Source organism: Sugiyamaella lignohabitans, chromosome B, assembly GCF_001640025.1.
Source record: "Sugiyamaella lignohabitans strain CBS 10342 chromosome B, complete sequence".
Taxonomy (NCBI): domain Eukaryota; kingdom Fungi; phylum Ascomycota; class Dipodascomycetes; order Dipodascales; family Trichomonascaceae; genus Sugiyamaella; species Sugiyamaella lignohabitans.
In genome coordinates this window covers 4,294,040-4,312,343 of record NC_031674.1, presented here as the reverse complement: position 1 = coordinate 4,312,343, position 18,304 = coordinate 4,294,040, and the positions used below count along the sequence as shown (strand labels likewise).

The 18,304-nt window shown below is 42.6% G+C and overlaps 9 protein-coding genes across 9 annotated transcripts; 5 read left to right on the top strand and 4 right to left on the bottom strand.

The window, feature by feature from the left end:
* Window positions 1-163: 163 nt before the first annotated feature.
* Window positions 164-2,806, top strand: SWI3 (Swi3p; the record flags this gene model as incomplete). Its single annotated transcript, XM_018880494.1, has 1 exon — window positions 164-2,806. The coding sequence occupies one exon, from the start codon at window positions 164-166 to the stop codon at window positions 2,804-2,806; it is 2,643 nt and encodes an 880-aa protein (XP_018738308.1).
* Window positions 2,807-2,960: 154 nt separating this feature from the next.
* On the bottom strand, window positions 2,961-3,584 carry ERP3 (Erp3p; the record flags this gene model as incomplete). Its single annotated transcript, XM_018880493.1, has 1 exon — window positions 2,961-3,584. The coding sequence occupies one exon, from the start codon at window positions 3,582-3,584 to the stop codon at window positions 2,961-2,963; it is 624 nt and encodes a 207-aa protein (XP_018738307.1).
* Window positions 3,585-4,359: 775 nt separating this feature from the next.
* Window positions 4,360-4,806, top strand: OPI10 (Opi10p; the record flags this gene model as incomplete). The annotated part of the gene is made up of 1 exon (XM_018880492.1): window positions 4,360-4,806. The coding sequence occupies one exon, from the start codon at window positions 4,360-4,362 to the stop codon at window positions 4,804-4,806; it is 447 nt and encodes a 148-aa protein (XP_018738306.1).
* Window positions 4,807-5,847: 1,041 nt separating this feature from the next.
* On the top strand, window positions 5,848-7,104 carry SIL1 (Sil1p; the record flags this gene model as incomplete). The annotated part of the gene is made up of 1 exon (XM_018880491.1): window positions 5,848-7,104. The coding sequence occupies one exon, from the start codon at window positions 5,848-5,850 to the stop codon at window positions 7,102-7,104; it is 1,257 nt and encodes a 418-aa protein (XP_018738305.1).
* A 1,652-nt stretch (window positions 7,105-8,756) lies between these two features.
* On the top strand, window positions 8,757-9,509 carry AWJ20_3471 (putative GPI anchored protein; the record flags this gene model as incomplete). Its single annotated transcript, XM_018880490.1, has 1 exon — window positions 8,757-9,509. One exon carries the CDS (start codon window positions 8,757-8,759, stop codon window positions 9,507-9,509), a length of 753 nt encoding a protein of 250 aa, XP_018738304.1.
* Window positions 9,510-9,766: 257 nt separating this feature from the next.
* Window positions 9,767-10,969, bottom strand: CYS3 (cystathionine gamma-lyase CYS3; the record flags this gene model as incomplete). The annotated part of the gene is made up of 1 exon (XM_018880489.1): window positions 9,767-10,969. One exon carries the CDS (start codon window positions 10,967-10,969, stop codon window positions 9,767-9,769), a length of 1,203 nt encoding a protein of 400 aa, XP_018738303.1.
* Window positions 10,970-11,701: 732 nt separating this feature from the next.
* Window positions 11,702-13,537, bottom strand: RQC1 (Rqc1p; the record flags this gene model as incomplete). The annotated part of the gene is made up of 1 exon (XM_018880487.1): window positions 11,702-13,537. The coding sequence occupies one exon, from the start codon at window positions 13,535-13,537 to the stop codon at window positions 11,702-11,704; it is 1,836 nt and encodes a 611-aa protein (XP_018738302.1).
* Window positions 13,538-14,285: 748 nt separating this feature from the next.
* On the top strand, window positions 14,286-14,984 carry IPI1 (Ipi1p; the record flags this gene model as incomplete). The annotated part of the gene is made up of 1 exon (XM_018880486.1): window positions 14,286-14,984. One exon carries the CDS (start codon window positions 14,286-14,288, stop codon window positions 14,982-14,984), a length of 699 nt encoding a protein of 232 aa, XP_018738301.1.
* A 264-nt stretch (window positions 14,985-15,248) lies between these two features.
* Window positions 15,249-16,985, bottom strand: PIB2 (Pib2p; the record flags this gene model as incomplete). The annotated part of the gene is made up of 1 exon (XM_018880485.1): window positions 15,249-16,985. The coding sequence occupies one exon, from the start codon at window positions 16,983-16,985 to the stop codon at window positions 15,249-15,251; it is 1,737 nt and encodes a 578-aa protein (XP_018738300.1).
* Window positions 16,986-18,304: the final 1,319 nt, after the last annotated feature.

Sequence of the window (18,304 nt, the reverse complement as noted above, 5' to 3'; positions counted from 1 at the left end):
ATTATTAGAAATTAATTCTCGCTGAATCTAAGAACTTGGTGAATAATAGCAGGCGGGTACAGTATAATAAGTACTGGAGTATTTGTTTATTTTGCCGTGCCTAATATACCTCGGTGATATTCGACGCTGCGACCAGATATATTTCATAATTTAAGTCGTCACAATGTCAGATGACCAAGAAAAAAATGATTCAACGTCAACCCCATTAGACGACCTCAATGTTGATACAGGTAATGATTTCGGTTTAGATATTGAGGATGGCGTCGATGACACTTTATTAACTGACAATATGGATTTTGCTAAACATACGAATATTGATTCGACAGACCAGGGAACACATGTTGATGATATAGATTTTGGTCAAGATGATAGCATACTATCGGGTAATCTTGACAGTGCTCCACTGTCAGACTCATTACAGGCTAATGTTAGTGATCTGGGTGGGGTTGACAATACCTCAGAGCCCGCGATTAATTTAGAGGATGAGCAAAAGGCCTCTGAGTCCGACAAAGATAACTCAGAAATAAAATCAGAGTCTGGGTTGGCTTCAGAAATGGATCTTGATTCTGTGCCAGAATTTTCTGCTCAAGAACCTGCATTAGAATCACCCCCAAACACAGGGGCAACAGACGTTGAGGCGGCACCAATATCAGTACAAGATTCCGCACCAGACCAAATAGGATCCTTAGGTCAATCTCTACAGGAGCAAGGACAAGATTCAATTATTATTCCTGACCAACGGAGTAGTCAGCCCAAAAGCGAATTTGAAATAGAAGAGAAGTCTGATTTTACATTATCTACAGATGACAACAATGGAGCATCAGACAACAATAATGATCCGGATGCTACTCAAAGCGGATCAATATCTCAGAGTCTAGAAGTGGCAAAAGAAACCGCTGACGTTTCATCTGTTTCTGCAGAACCATCAGGTACGCCAATGCCCGACTTTCCAACAGAGCCTGAAGTACCTGCTGCGCCATTAGCTTTCCCAACATCCAATGACTTACCAGATCAGCCATCAACTGGGGTTTCTGAGAATTCGGTTGCTGACATCGATCAGATTGATGCTTCTAACAATCAGTCTTCATCAGAGCTCAATGGTGATAGTCTTCCTCAAGAAGTTCAAACAGAACTGACCGAAGACACCGGGACTTCCCTCTCTGCGGAACCACAAGATCATGAAATGGAAGATGCCGCACCTTTCAATGAAGTGAAGAAAGAAGTTTTAGACTCTGCTCCTGAGCCAGTTGGAGAAACAGTACAAAGTTCAGTTCAAAGTTCATTTTTGGATTCACCTCCAACAGACTTACCTGCAGCCATCCCATCAGAGGGTCCCTCTGAAATTGCGCGCAAACAAATCCTGCAGCCTACAGCTCCCATTGTGCAACAAACGCATAAAATAATAATCCCATCGTATGCTGGTTGGTTCTCGTTAACTAAAATATCAGAAATTGAACGCAAGTCATTGCCAGAATTTTTCAACAACCGCAACCGATCGAAAACACCCCACGTCTACCGCAGATATCGTGATTTCATTGTAAACACATATCGCTTAAACCCAGAAGAATATCTAACGGTCACAGCATGCCGACGAAACCTGGTTGGTGACGTGTGCGCAATCATGAGAGTGCACCAGTTTTTAGAAAAGTGGGGTCTTATCAATTATCAGGTTAATATAGAGTCTAGGCCCATGGATGTTGATCCGCCATTCACGGGCCATTGGAAACCACTGCTCGATACTCCAAGGGGCCTTTTCCCATTTCAGTTTTACAAAGGTGTTGAAGATGTAGCGTCAACCGACGAGATCATCGTGCACAAGGATAGCGATAAATCTGATAAACCAAAGAGCCGAAGCAACTCGGCCTCTGTGTACCCTAACAAGAATCTCAAATCTACGCCACTTAAGCCAACTACAAATGGTTCGAACTCGACGTCCGATTGGACTAAGGAAGAGATTCTCAAGCTATTAGAAGGTGTCGAGAAGACACCACATGACTGGACTGCAGTCTCTAAGCACATTGCGACCAAGAGTCGTGAGGAAGCTCTTTTGAAGTTTATAAGCCTTTCGATCGAGGATCCTTATTTGAAAGAAAAAAATGGGAATGATGATGATGATGAACTTGGTCCTCTTAAATATTCGACAAGTCATATTCCTTTTTCTCAGGCGGACAATCCTGTGATGAGCGTGGTTTCTTTTTTGGCCGGTTTAGTTGAGCCTAGTGTGGCATCAGCTGCTGCTGGTAGAGGCATTGAAGCATTGCGAGAAAAGATAAAGTCCAGTGATGATAAAGAAATAAGCTCTGGACCCGACACCCCTAGCGTTAAAGAAGCAGCTGCTGTTTCTCTGGGTATAATTGGTGCCAGATCTCAAGCCTTGGCTACCAATATCGAGCGAGAGATGTACACACAGTATATGTCCCTAGTATCGAAGCAATTAACCAAGATTGATCTCAAGCTAGCAAAATTCAGTCAACTTGAACGAACTTTGGATATTGAAAGAAGAGAGCTAGACCGTGAACGGGAAAAGGTCTTTCTGGATAGGCTGGCTCTTCATCGGAAGGCCGACTCTGTTGATGAAGTACTAAACCAGGCAATTCAGGAGGCATCAGAGGGGAACTCTGATCGGGTGCAAGCGCTGCTCCAAAAAGCGAAAAAGGTCATGTCGACAAATGTATCATTGTCAACTTCCGAGGCTGAATTACTAGGACAGGAAGAGGCAACGGAAGAAATACAACAAAACGGAACATTGGCTGTCAAGCCTGTTAGTGTCGACATCCCACAAGCATTTAAATACTGGTCAGCCTAATGACATCAGCTGTTGTACTCTAAATAATTAACTACATAAATTATTTTTAACGAAACTTTCTCGATCAATTTTGTGCTGACCCGGCCCAGCAACTCTCGACCACGGAGTAACTACAAATCAATTCAGACCACTAATAAATAACAGTAAGATTTTTTTATACAAGTTGCTTACGAGATCCAGTAAAAAAAAGTTGTACAATAGTAACATGCAAGACACCCATTCCAACCATCAATAATACCTCAAAAATAGAGAAATAGAAAATACGAGCCTCAGTACTTTTGACGGTCGACTCATTTCTGTTGTTACGAGTCTTATAATAATGGAGAGATCTCAACATACTGGAAGTTCTGTCCTCAATGGTGGAAATAGATTGTTCAACTCGATCTGTATCTCCAACACCCACACTGCTTGGTAGACTAGCCTTGATATCGGTGTCAATACTGATATCGAATTCAACGGTTTTCTCTGAGAAAGTGGACATGTCGTTGCTGAAGCAGAATTCATATTCACCCGGTGATGAAGCAGCAAATGCAAATTCACCCTGGCTATCTTTTGGTTGTTCATAGATTACTCTTTTATCAGGACCCCTAATGGTCAAATCAATGTCAAAAGAGCCACCTGCCTGGACAGCATATGAAAAGCCGACCTTGGCTCCCACAGTGTGCACCTGACCGTAGTAACATTCAATGTCATTGGCGGGGACTTTGACAGTCAATGGAAATGACAAGACTACCGATGATAGAGCAGCCAATACCGAACCAGTGTGGAGTAACTTCATTGTAATCTATCGATTCCGCGTATATTTCACCTGCTTAGCCCTAAAAAACACGCACAGATGAGCTTCGCGCTTTCGTGGCTTTTTACATTGTCAGAATCTCTAGGGCAGGGAAATTTCATCCATTTGGTGCGGCGCTACGCGACTCATTCCCCGCATTACCCCTGGAATTTTGGCCTATTTTTGTTATTTGGCAGTCAGGAACACCTTTCAAAGTAGTGAGGGTATGCAAAAAAAAAGCAAGAATTCGATTGTATTGTGAATTAATCTCTTTTTCTCAAATAATGATATCATTATAGATTTATACGAATTTGACGCTACTCTAATGGTGACATTTTGCTAGTAGGTGGCTTCTCTTATCTTCTAACCTAACCCCAATCTAAAGCTTATATGGAATGCGTAAAAGATGGTGGTCAATTTGACGACAAACTAGCAGGCGTAAAGCAATGTTTGGAATTATCTGTGGGGGTAGGCCTGGTATGTAAAGGCATTGCGAGAAACTATCTCTCCTAGTTATGATACTAACTATGTAGTTCAATGGGATGCTCAACAAGTTGATGTGAATAAGTATGCATTTCAGATCGAAGACGGAGCAAAGGTCAACCATGTCGTAGTCTTTCTCCTACCAAATGGTGAGTATAGTAATGGGTTTAAGACGCTAATGGTTACTAACTATATCAGCTATAATTCCACCTGATATGGCAGCCTCGGTCTACTTTCAGCTGCCAGGAAAGGACTTTCAACTCCTTGGAGCGTAAGTATCCATATTGTGGTTTCAATGTCACCAAGTTTGTCTAACACAATTCCCAGATTGTCCGTTGCAAAACCTTCTGCGATTTTCAAAATCAACAACAACCAATCGCAACTGACTAATTCATATGATTTGGATGATTCAATGATGGAGGATAACGATCTGAAATTAGTAGAGCAATTCGACATTACTATAGGGATTTCAATCGAGCCGATAGTCACTGTCGAGTCACAGCTGCTTGCCCAAAGAGAAGGAAGGAATAGAAATATTAATTCAACATCGTCCACAGCTGCTGCTGCAAACCCTCAAAATATTGCTGTTTTGGCTAACAAGATAGTTCAACATGCTTACAATTTTCTGAGTGGATTTATAACTCCAGATGGAAAAGTACCTATGAAGGCATTCGACGAGTGGTGGAACAAATTCAAATCTCGAATAAACGCTAATCCCAACTTTTTAGATACATTAGATTGATTTGAAGCTGCATCCATATTTTGTTCATATTTATTTTCATATATCAATATCATTAGAGACAATGAATTTTTGTCTCTTTAATAAATAATTCGATCCGAAATCACTACTGTCACTATCATCACTGTCATGTTCTCTAACAAGCTCTATCCCTCGTTTCATATTAATGTTGTCAATAGAATCTATTTTTCTCACCAGGCTTTTTAGCCGTAAAAGTTCATCTCGAATAGTTGCCCCGCTAGGTGGTTGCATTGAATCTTTCAGGAAAACATTTTTGTTAAAACCTTCGCCAATTTTAATATTATCCCCAAACATTTTTCGGATCATCTCTAACTGGGATCTGATACTGTGATTCTTGGAAGACAATCGCATATATAATTGTTCGGCACGCCTAAGACGTTCAACGCTCTTCTTGAAGTCGTTATCAATGGACTCTGCATCCATCGAGGACTCTATGATCAATTTGGCTATTCTAAGAATCTCATTATTCGTGATGCTATGAAGGTCAGGACTATCGACCGACGAAACAAAATTCGCGATTCCGGGATCCACAAAAATATTGTTCAATGTTTGGTGCTCTCTGAGATCCGCTTGAGACTTCAGTATCCTAGTCGACCTGGCTGATTGTACCTGCTGAGAAACATGCCGTGAAGCCTGTTGTGTGAAAAGCCTAGTATAGTAATCCTTCTGCCTTTGGTTGATTTTGAGCAATGCTTTGTCCAAAGTACTGGGCGATATTATGGCATGGGTAGCGTGCCCAGGGACCTCATTTAGATTTCTTTCTTCGGCTGCTTGGTCTACTTCGAGATCAGAAGTTTCAAAATCCGTTGTCAGTAATCGAATTTGATCCTCTAAATATCTTCTAGTCGTTGAATAGGCATCCATTTACGCGTAAACTGTTGTAGACCTCGTGACAATTTCGTCTGTTTAGACGAAGTTCTAATCGAAATAGTACCCTTGCCCTTATCTTAATGCCCACAAATGTTCGTCTGATTACACGTTTGAACTTACTACTACTGCCATACCGGTTATCAGTGATTGACCATGAAAATTAGCATTATACTCACAATAATTTACGCATCACACCGATTGATATCGAGAGCTTCTGGAGAATTCGTTCCCACCAATGAGTGGCAAATAGTAGAAGAAGGTGAACAAATCCCTCCAGGGTTACATGTAAGGCTAAATTTTAACACAGGAGTACGGGAGGCCAAGCTGTTATCTCCAGAAGATGAAACGGACGATACAGACGATGGGTTAGTGGTAGTGATTCCGAATAGTGATGTTGCTGAAGATGATGAGAAAAGTGATTTAGAAGAATATTTTGAGGAGTTGAAGTTGTCTGCGAACACACCTCCTGAGTTGAGTCAAGCAATACAACATATCAAATCTCAACTGATGTTGCAGCATGACCTATTGCAGAATTTAGCGGATCTAGCCCATGATATTGAATATGGTACCATTCTTGTTAACAGCGCACTTCCAGAGCTAGTCAATATTATTCTAAACCGAGATCAACACGATGTCGAATTTCGAAATACTGCAGCACGAGCGTTGGGAGCTTCGTTGCGAAACAACCCTGATTCTCTTAAAGTCGCCCTCGGCTCCAAAGCTCATGTTGTTCCCAGACTACTAAAGGGTCTGCAGGTTGAGTCAGATTTAAATGTTCAATCTCGATTACTGTATGTAATTTCAGCGTGTCTTGACGACGATCGAGGCTTGGAGCAATATATTCAATCAAATGGAGGAGATATTATTAGAAAATTATTTCAGTCTCGAGGGGAAGCAGCAGCATCACAACCTGGATATTTGACATTTCAGAGGAAATGCTGTGATCTTATCCAGGATCAACTAATTAATAGAGATGACTCCAGAAACAAATTTCAAGAACAAAGAGAAGATGAACTGAAAAAATGGGCTAGTATTCTTCAGCAATCTTTGATTGACCATTCAGATGACCATAGTATTGAGGTTAAATATAAGCTGTTTCAGACTTTGGTTAATATCAAGGAGATCCCCGCGTTATCAATTTCAATTGAAGACAAGTTTTTGAGCTGGCTTGCAGAAGAGAATAATTCACAAATTGCTCAGCACAAAAGGGGAAAAGTAGCTAGTGGTACAATTAGACTGCAATCGAATGATGATACAACGGCTCAAGAAGGATTATCTCCGACAGGTGAGGACTCCGACTCTGAATACCTCTCAATCGAGGAGAAGTACCATCATGAACTTAAACGAGCCCGTCATCTGGTTTTCGGCAACCCCAAAGCGCATCGTAACCATTTGGGTGATGATCTTTGATGGACACGGTGCTAGTCTAGGATTTGCTCTCATGTGGAGATGGTGATTTACTATGGAGCATGATCATAGCTGTTTTAGGAAATAGGTAAATAGGAACCCTACCCTTAAATCTAACTGGCGAATATAATAATGGCCGATGGGTCACATTGATGGCTCTAATTATGCATGATTGAAGTAGGGGCTGCGAGCTTATTGACGCTGCAATGTTAACGAGATTCAGTAAGTCAGTCCGGGTTCTTTTTTATCCTATACAACGACAACGGATGCCGGATTGACAGCACGGGTACTAAACATTGGCACCCGAGTCTTATAGTCTATGGTGATGGGGCTGTATCGGCCGGCCGTAACTCACAATTACCGATCCAACAACATTAGATGATGTAGTAATAAGATTAGTGTATCAAAGTAAGCGAAATGAGACGTGATAGTAGCACACCAAAATGAGATACACCGAGAGATAAAGGGATGTTTCGAGTTTTTTTCTTACGACTTACACGTGTATTTGTTCACTTCTGGGTTCAAACAGCCATTTGTTCGGTAGTCTAAAACACACAGCAGGAAAGGGGGTGATCTCGCCCACTAGCTACTTCGGATCGATCTTGGATATACGTGCATATCACAACGGTACTCATTCCAGAAAGGGTTAATAGTCGCAGCGGGGATCTGCCGCATGAATTGATTTTCTGTGATCCGGACCAGAAAGCCAACAGTGCATAGTCTCCCCGGCAGAGGTTCTTAGTTGCTGGTACCGCACCGAATCTGTGTACAATATTGTCATGAGAAGAGAGCCCTTTGCTTTGGACACTGTTCTTTTGATGCCGAGAAATATTAGGAAAAGAAAGTTAGTATGTGATAGCAGTCTTGGTTATCCAGTGCACAGGCTGTTACTAAATATAGCATAAATTACTTGACAGCCGCTCGAAATATTGCCTATTTTTGTCATCAAAATAAGGGCCTTCTGAACAAGAACACTTGTATACTATTGGGTAGGAGTGGATGCCGATTGTTAAATATTGCGTTAGTGATCGCCGCGGTAAAAAGATAAGACATGGGGTGGGGTGTCAAGTTAGGTAGTTGGGTTGATGAAATTGCTTGGTGCCTTGTTTTTCATGCTTGATCTTGACTAGTTTATGCTGTGTCAGTTGCCATATAAAGTTGGATTAGACGGGAGCTGACTGCTTCAGATAGTGGGTTTCATGACATAGTAGCAGCAGCAGCAGCTATACAACGAAACGGTAAAATCTATATTGTGGACCCTTGTGATAACCGACAGGAACTTTCAAGAGCACACTCAACGAAACCGATCACATTGGTCGGTTTTAATAGAATACTCCACTAGTGGTAAATACAGTGTATTTTCTGTTCTTACTATGCATATTACCGTTTGTGCAGGACTGTCAACGCAGATAAAAAGGGGTTGGTAGACTAGATTTGGATGGGTGTAAACTTCACGCGCATGCATCAAGTGCATGCATTTGCGTGGCCATGTTTCGGTGTAACTTTTCACTCATCCTATGTATATAAATAGAACAATCCCCACCCAATTTTTGCAGCGATTTTTGAAACCTCTTGTTATAAGGGCTTTTGTTTGTTGCTAAGAATTTTTTTTGATTTCGTAACTCGTTAATTCTCTCAAAAAGAAGGACATCAAAATGGTTAGCATTAAGAGAGCTCTCGTGGGTATTATGTCTGTTGCCGCCGTCATGGCTGGCTCTTCGGACAACAGTATCGTCACCCCTGGCTGGGGACAAACTGCCAATGCTAATGATGTTTTGAAAATTACCTGGAACCCCACCACGTCTGGTAACGTCAATCTTGTTCTTAGACAAGGTGGATCTCAAGACCTTACTACTCTTTACACAATTGCTTCCAACATTGCTAACTCTGGATCTTACACTTGGAATATCCCTGCTAACCAAGGAACCAATACTGATTACTCTATTGAAATTGTCCCAGTAGATAACTCTGATGAGTCTAACTTCAGCCCTTACTTCACTATCTTAGGTGTTGGTCAAGGAATTACTAGTAGTAGTGCTGCTAGTGGCAGTGCTACGAGTACCGATTCTCAAAGCAGCGTCGCATCTTCTGCATCTGCCTCTGCTAGTGGAACTTCATCTGATAGTACTTCTAGTGCTACTACGTCTGGCAGTGCTTCTGCTTCAGCTACTGACTCTTCGTCCACTGATTCTGCAACGTCGTCTGGTGCCACTACCGGCTCTTCGCTCTCCACCAAGGCCAAGGCTGCTGTTTCTACTTCTGCTCAATCTAGTGCTGCTACCAGTGCTGCAACTACTTCGGCCTCTGCATCTAAATCTGCTGCCACTGGTGCTGCTGCCGTCCAACCAGTCAATGCTGCTGTCGCCCTTGGTGCTGCATTGGGTGCTGTCGTCCTTGCTACCTTGTAAATGAAATCCGCTCTCAGTTTTATGTCCATTGGCTTTATTTATGCATACTCTTTTTGCTTCCTCCCCTTCCCCATCATATAGTAATATATTAATTGAATTTACTTGTCATATGGAGTATACCTTTTGCAGATCCAAAAGCCTAACCCCTTATAAAGACACTACGCGAAGTTCATGAACTTGTGTTCTGTAAGGTAAAATTATGAATATAATAAATAATGAAAATATCTAATATACGAAACAATTCGATATATGCAGAGCTAGTTGACAACAGCAGCCTTTTCGAGTGCTTGAAGAACGTCATGTACGAGATCGTCAGTCTCCTCGATACCAACACTCAAACGAATCAGATCATCATACACTCCAGACTCCTCTCTTTTTTCCCTGGGGATACCTGCGTGAGTCATGACAGCAGGAACTTCACACAAACTTTCAATGCCACCCAGAGACTCTGCTAATGTGAATAGCTTCGTCTCCTGACAGAACTTGTCTGCGGCTGCTGCCCCACCACGGATACGGAAGGATATCATGCCTCCACCAAGACCATCTCTGTGCTGACGTTGAACAACCGATCTCTGAGGGTGAGACTTCAAACCAGGGTAAGAAACAGCAACAACTGAGGAGCCCACATGGGATTCAAGGACTTCAGCAATAGCCTGTGCATTATGGGAGGCAGCACGAGCACGCAAATGCAAAGTCTTCAAACCACGGTGAGCCAACCAAGAATCAAAAGCAGATGGAACAGCGCCAATAGCATTTTGAAGGAATCTCAGCTTTTCATGAATAACTTCGTTATTGGTAATAGCAACACCCATAACCACGTCGGAGTGTCCGTTGATGTACTTGGTGACAGAGTGAACAACCAAGTCAGCACCAAGGCGAAGAGGATTCTGAACGTAAGGAGACAAAAACGTATTATCGACAACCAAATACAAGGGTTGAGATTCAGCACGAGTAGCACGGACCTCAGCAACAATATTAGCAACCGAAGCAATATCGGTGATGGTTAGAGTGGGATTAGAAGGGGACTCAATCCAGATAAGTCTAGTCTCTGGTTTGATCAAACCTGCCAGTTCTGCAGAGATGTCATTAGTAAAAGTAGTCTCGACACCATGGCTGTCAGCCACGCGGGTGAAATATCTATGGGTACCACCATAGACATCACCAATGCTAACTACATGAGAGCCGATAGCGAGAGATTGGAGGACATTAGCAGTAGTCGCAGAACCAGATGAGTAAGCAAGAGCATATTTACCACCCTCTAAAGCAGCTACAGCTGTTTCAAAAGAATCTCTGTTGGGATTTGAAGATCGAGAATACTCGTAAGAACCAACAGGCTTAGCGGCAGATTTCTGAGCAAAAGTCGTGGATAGAGAGATTGGTTCGATAACTGCTCCAGTAGAAACGTCTGGCTCAGCACCAGCGTGAACTGCCAAAGTTCCGAATTTGTAACCTTGAGTCATGTTTAAAAAATGAAAGAGAGTGAACAGGCAAAAGTACTTTCTCAGCGAAATAAAAGAACGTTATCAAAAGCCGCGAATTCTCTCGGTTTTATATTGCGCGTCAAACTAAAAAAAATATATATAAAATTTGAGAAAAAGAAAAAATGATATTAAATCTGGCCTGATATCACGTAAGACAATCATTGGGTATGGGTATTTATCTTTTTCTAGCATCCCAAAATCAAACTTGGCATATTTGGTGCATCCGAAAGTGCCAAAGTTCCGTCTATAGCCTGAGGATGGTGTAATATCACGTGCAGTTACGTCCGCGGTTGGGAGTTCATAGCAGAAAGAGCCCACAAACTCGATGCATCCCGGGCCCTATATTACGTAAAGCCGGCCGGAGATATACAAAAGTAGGTAAGCAAGCACATAGGCGCTCAACGACCGAGACATGCTGATGATTCATAGATAAAATGCAAAATATGGGCAGTGTTTTGATGATTGCAAAGGATTCCTAGTATGTATTGACGAGCAGAGCCACTGCTTGCACACTAGCGGTGAGAACTTGTATATTTTTACGCTGAAAAAAAAAAAACGCGCTGCTGCCCTCTTGCTCAAACTAACTATCTCTGGGAGTTTGTCATCCCAATGTTCCGGTGCCTGCAGGACGCAGATTACTTAAAAACCATTGAGGCGAGATAAGGGATAGGGTAAATAGAGTTCCTCCTGATGTTGCACATACACTCATATTCATACGTTGAAATGCTGGTTAGACCGTTCAGGATATGGAGATAGATTATCAGCCGGAGGGAATGGATCGTCGGCCCACATTTCGCCCTCAAGTATCTCCGGGGGAATGTATTTAAAAGTCTGAGTTTGCTGGGAAAGCATGACGTAACGCACAATAGAAAGGGAGATTCCATATGGCTGCTTAATGGGTTGAAGAGCTGTCACTGACTTGCAGACTTCCTGGAGCCACCTGCGTGTTTCAGGAGAATCCCAAAAACCTTTCATTTGAGTAGCATATAAACTACTGTAGATTGCCTGTTCGGGGCCTGGCGCAAGCCGGTCTACGTTCTCTGAGGTGGCATTTGAGATTACCGAGTTCTCAAAAAGGCCATCGTAGTTGTATGCTTCCTCTTCTGGAGTATGGTAGCCCAAAATATCTGCAGCAACCCATGGATATTTTGAAACTGCCTCATGTAGATATTTCGAACTTGTCTCAGTATGCCTTCCTTTTGTCTGACAATAGTGTGCAATTGCTTTAGAAAACAGTATATTCGGTCGACTGGAATAGATTGTTCCAGGTCTGTTAAAGAACGGCTCATCCGCAAGTTCAATCAAATACGAATAGTTTCCAGCACTCATAGCGAAGAAGTCAATCATCAACCCGGCGCCATATGGGTCCTCTTCGGGGTCCAAACCCCAGAGCAGTTTCGTGTAGGCAAACGCTGTAGCCCATGTACCCCTCTTCATCAACGTTTTTATGTACTCAAAGACAACCAAATAGAATGTTCGATTTTCGAAATATTTGAACGGGAGCCTACATTGTCCCGAACTGAAGCTGAAATTTGACTTCACCCCGCGGTCGAAAGTTAAAAGTGCTTGCTCTAAGAAGTCTGCTGCTTCACTCAGATTTCCTGTTTGAGTCCGGTTGTCTGCTAGCACCAAAAGTGTAGGCACATGATAAGATACCTTTGATAATACCTGCTGCACTGTTGTTTGGATATCGCCTAATGATCGTGTGTACTCGAAAATCATCTGTGCTTCCTGATAATCCCTACTGTGCGTGAACTTGAATAGAGATACCAAATCAGAAGTTTCGGATTTTTTCAACTCTTCCATAAGAATATCCCTCTTTAGAGTAGGAACATGATGCTCTTTGATCTTTCCAAGTACAAGTTTTCTAGTACTACCTGGAAATGTGCGACCATCGCGGCCACCCCAAGACTTGAGTAACTTGGCAGTACTAGCCGAACTCCTAGTCATATCTCTCATAGGATTGCTTCCACTGGCTTGTGACTGCGATTCCTTGAGAGCTTGTTTGCCGAATAGCTTTCTAAACTCTTGCTCGTAGTCCAATTCTCGGGGATCCAGACGGAAAAATTTTATATACGTCGGAAGAGTCTCCATCTTATCAGTTCGTTGCTCAATATCCGAAATTAACCCATCAATGTCTACTTCTTTCCCAAGCTCTGCTTTTTTGGCAAGGTTGTTTTTGTTTTTACTCTTCTTCTTTTTCGTCTTCTTCTTAGCTCCAGCAGCGGCAGAAGATCTAATTCCTTCTTTATTTGTATCGTCCGGAAACATCATAGGACTTTTCTGCTGCTCGTTGTCTTCCACTTCACTAGTACTGTCGTCGGCCTCGTTGTCGTCTTCATTGTCGTCTTCATTGTCGGCATTCAATAACGCATAGGGATTGGTCTGACCAGGCTTGGCCGTTTTTTCTTCCATTTCTTCTTCTTCTTCATCCTCAACTTCCTCTTCCTCTTCTTCACCTTTCCCATCACGGTCCATACCGGAGTCTGGATTAGGACTGGGCGTTAATTCATCCCTGTATATTTTTTTCAAGGCCCTGCTACTCATATTTACAGTCGCAGGTAAGAAGTTACATCTCCAGCAGACAATCTGTGACACATCTATTTACAACCATATATCTATAACGAGGTTTATCTAATAGGATAGCAATCATTATCGATTCACAACAAAGATCTCTTGTCACAGGTAATGAAATTAAATTTCCGGGTCAGTGTGTGAGCCTTTTGGGTTAGAGGTTCAAATCTCAGCTTTATCTACCTTCGAGGGTACCAGATCAAATTGATCGTCAAAAGATAAGACGCTTATCAATATTTTTTTCGACTTCCTCAGACTTGCAGTTAGATCACAACAACTGAATAAAATACGAACTAATGGTTTCAAAAAAGCAGAAGGAAAAGAGGAAAGACTTTCAGGTATGTCAATATACCCTTGTTTCCACATACGAGAAACTAACCTTGAATAGAAAACCAAGCTCCGCGTTGGTAAAGCGAAGGCAAATGGAACTTCTCACACAGACACATCTTTCGTAGCGAAGTCTATTCACTTGCCATCTCAAAGCATAGCAAAGCTTGATAGCACTGATGAGGAGACATTTCAAAAGTATTTGGCATTGTTAAAACATCATTCTGCTACGACTAGAAAAGAGGCATTAGCATATATTCAGAATAATCTTCGAGGTCACGATAACCATATCAAACCAGTGTTTGGGGCTGCGGCACCATTAATTCTGGACACCTCTAAATCAGTCAGGGAAGCAGTTCTGGAGTTGTTTAAAGCCGATATTTTGAGACAAAATATGTCGTCGCACAGCCCTTTTATTATGTTGTATGTTCACTCGGCGATGACTCATATTACACCCGAGATTCGCGCTCAGTCGACGGACTTTCTAAATATATTGCTCGAGACCGTCCCAGAACAAGTGTCTCGATTGTCTTGGGCAAAGACACTTAAGTGTTTTTTTCCATTACTTGGATGGCCATTGGAAGATGAGAAAAAAACCAGCAGTGGCCCTAAACACCCGGGTACAACTATATCATCAGCGTCAGTGACTACTGGGCTGTCATTCGGTGCAAGTGCAGCCAAAACTAAGCTAGCGCATATAATGTCTTTGGATAAGCTCTTAAATATCGGCTTAGATGAAGCCCTAGACTCTGCTTCAGACAATTTACCGCCATTTCACCACCCGGAGACTGCCAAGTTTCTCCTACCAATTCGTTCTGGTCCATATGCAACATTGGGTCTATTCTCGAGGAGTACTGGCATAGGAGGCACCAATTCTTCGACTTCGCAACACTCTACAAGATCTTCAACACCTATCTCTGAGTCTACAGATGTGTTTACGGTAACCGAAGATGTTGAGTCTCGCTGTGGACTTGTTAAAACTGTTTATTATAAGAGTCTGACCCGGGGGCTTGAGAACACTGTAAAAGAGGCTGGGCAGGTGGGAAGAGTTTCAAGCAATATGCTGAAATTTCTTGAACAACGAGTATCTTGATGCAATTTCACTTACTGATGTTTCCTCGGTTGTTCTTCAACCCATGCTGCTCTTAAATATCAACTTAGTGATGACCGTGCCTGCCTCTCAGCAAGCCTTAATTTTTGAAATTTTTCATAATAAGTTAAGTTACAAAATTAATTTATAAGTTAGAAACAACACAAAATGTCTGCGCAAATTGTGAAAAAAGCAGGAAAATTAAATTATTAAACATAAAACCGGTGAGGCATAAAATTCGTCAAAGAAGCAGGCCATTGTCTCAGTCTAAAATGTAGACCAGCTCCAGTCTGCAGGAACAGAACCCACTGGATCATTGTTCTGCAAAGACATTCGAGGGCTGTTCGTCACGCTGGTGCCGGCGATTCCACCAACAGCAGCAAGGCCACCGCGTAATGAGCTCGTATCAATAGGCGCTGGTGGAGTTTTCATTGAGACTTGAGAAATAGCAGTCTTATTACTGTAAGAGCGCTTGAATTCCTCATAATCATTGGCACAGGACCAACAGGATTTGCATGGATAGCCCGTAGTGGCGAAATTCAAATTTTGATCAAGGATAATGGTGTATTTGATATGCTGCCCGCAGAATATGTCACCACATCGTCTGCAATGATGTCGTCGATCGAAAAAAGTGAATTTCGTTGTGCAATCTTTGCAATTGTCACGCTCATAATCAGGTTTCCAATGGTATCTGGGAGGTGCTCTCACCGGAGATGTCGATGCGGATTTGGTATAATTGGAATTAGCTGCACCATATCCAAAATATTCTCCGCCTGATGATTGATAAGCTGTTTCATCCGTACGTCGTAACACAGCAGGAATATATAATGGAGTTTTGGGCTCGCGAAGCTGTTTAGGGGGGAAGTAATTAGATGCTGCCGACAAAGAGCTATCATTGCTAAAAGTTCGATGTGGGGGGGTCGCGAACGTGTTATTAGTAGGGGACGAGGGCAAAGAGAGATGGTTTGTCCATGGAGAAGGTGAGGGTGAAGTTTGTTGCTGACTGCTCTTCAGCCCAATGTAAGGAAAGTTTTGAAGAGGACCTGGAGGTACTCTGGCCATGGACTTCGAATCCAGAGGAGAAGGGGCCCTATTAGGTGATGTACTTGCACTATTGGTGGAAGTAGTTGAAGTGGACCCAGCATTAAGAACCACTCGGGCCGGCTGATACTTTCTCGCTGCCGGTGGCTTATTGTCGGAAGATACCAGTGTAATATCAGAGGCATTTCGCGATGGAGTGGTGGTTCCCGAGTTACTGGGTGGCTTATTATCAGTAAAAGGCATATGAGTACCAATTTCGACAGAAGATGCTAATGATGGGGGAATAGATGCAGGTGTTCGGATTCTAGAATGGTCATCGATCAGAGGAGGGGGAGAGGAATGAATTTGAGCAGAGGCTTGTGGTAAATCGCACTCACAACTAGTTCCGAGAACAGTCGATTGGACATGTCTGCGCACAGCTTGGCCAGTAGCGTTGGCAGAACAGTTGGGGGCATGCTGCTTGGCCGTATTACCAGCAGGTACGAGTGTATTGAGGTGAGAAGACGAGGAAAAAGATGAGAATGCTGAAGATGGTTTGGAGGCTTTAACAGAGTCCGATTTCTTGGTAATAGTTTTCTTAGTGAACTGCAGCTCTCCAGTGATATCTGATGCTTCACCACCGGGGGTCGAGTCATTTGTTGTTTGAGAGCCCGAGGACTGATTTGAATCTGCCGAAGAAAACGACGTGGTTTGTGATGTCTGTGGATTAATTGGAGTAGGGGTGGGTGCTTGAGACGGTGTAGGTGTAGGTGATGTATCGATAACAAGTGATCTCTCTGTAGCACCCGTATTGGCACCAAAGGCCGTGTCCGTGGTAGCAGCGCTTGGAGCTACGGCAGTCATCTTTGAAGAAACACTTCCAGTGTTCGAAGCTGGTGATGTATGTGTAGTTGATGTAGGAGATACTTCAGAGGAAACAGGTGAGGGTAACGAAGTTGATGAAACGGTAGATGATGACGACATGAGTCATGGATTATGGAGATAGAAAGTTAGGAGACTTGGCGGTAAATATCAGGCGAGACCAGCCAATCTAACAACGATTAAGTCAAACTTGAAAACAAAACAACAAATCAGACACAGTCGGGTGATAAGGATAAGGTCCTTATCGAGTCTAACCGCCAATTTCAAAAAAGAAACAAACAAAATAAATATAAAGACAATAATCGCCAAATCCACGGAATATTGTTTGTTCTTCTAATGACACAAAATAAATGGCTCGATCGTGGCTATCGAGTCTTACCGTCTACTACAAATGTTAGACACCAGTCTCTCTTCCTGATTATAAGGTCTCGACACCAGTTACAAATAAACCCAAAATTGTTGCAATTGGAAGTTTCAGTTCAAGTTTCAAATTCAAGGTTCACCTGTATAATGGTCGGAATTTCTGCCGTTCCAGCTGTTATCTATGGCGGCGCTGTTGATGACAGTCATACGTCTGTTTAATCTTACTCACCTAGTGTCTTAGTCTAAATCTACCCAGTCTAAGATATAAAGATGACTACCAGTGTATGCGGTAGTTCTATCCAGTAGCAGAAAAAGTCTGTTAACCCATAAACTTGGTGTATTGGGGTAATTTTTATTTATATTATCTATCGAGAGTAAACGGGCTAAAATTACAAATATATCAGATTATTATCGGACGCACCTTTGCATTTCATCCAATAAACTATCACCAAAAAGTAACTAAAATCCCCTATCAGTAGGGCTAGGATATGTATGTAAAACGCACATCGTAGGAGTTGCAAGCGGCCAAACGAGGCTCAAGGTGGCTTGCGGGTGTGTGACGTTGGGACAAATCATCCAAGTCAGGGTGCCGATTACAGTTGGGAGAAGCACATTGTCGAGGAAGGATAAGTATGATTTGCAGCCACATGCATTTTGTCAGCCTCAATCAAAACCCACAACCCATCCTGTTTAAAGGGCGGCAGAAACTTGTCCGAGTATGAGACTCGCATGCTTTGGCTCGTTTACGTGGATGCTGCCAATTCTGGTTATGCTTAACAGCAACTGCTAGTGATCGACGACCGGTGACGAAAGGCGGCAACACACTTTCAGGATGAACGGAGTCAGATATTACAGCAGTAACCACCACTGACAATCTCATTATTATTCGGTTGTGGCTGTCAAACTGACCACAGCAACTCAGCAATGACGCTCAGCGGCTGTTTGCGAGCCTAGCTCATAGATCCGTAGAGCAATTAGCAATGTAATACTACTTTCTCAAGTGGGCAAATCTCTATTCACAGCAGACGGGCTAGCTACTAAATTTGTTTACCCGGCTA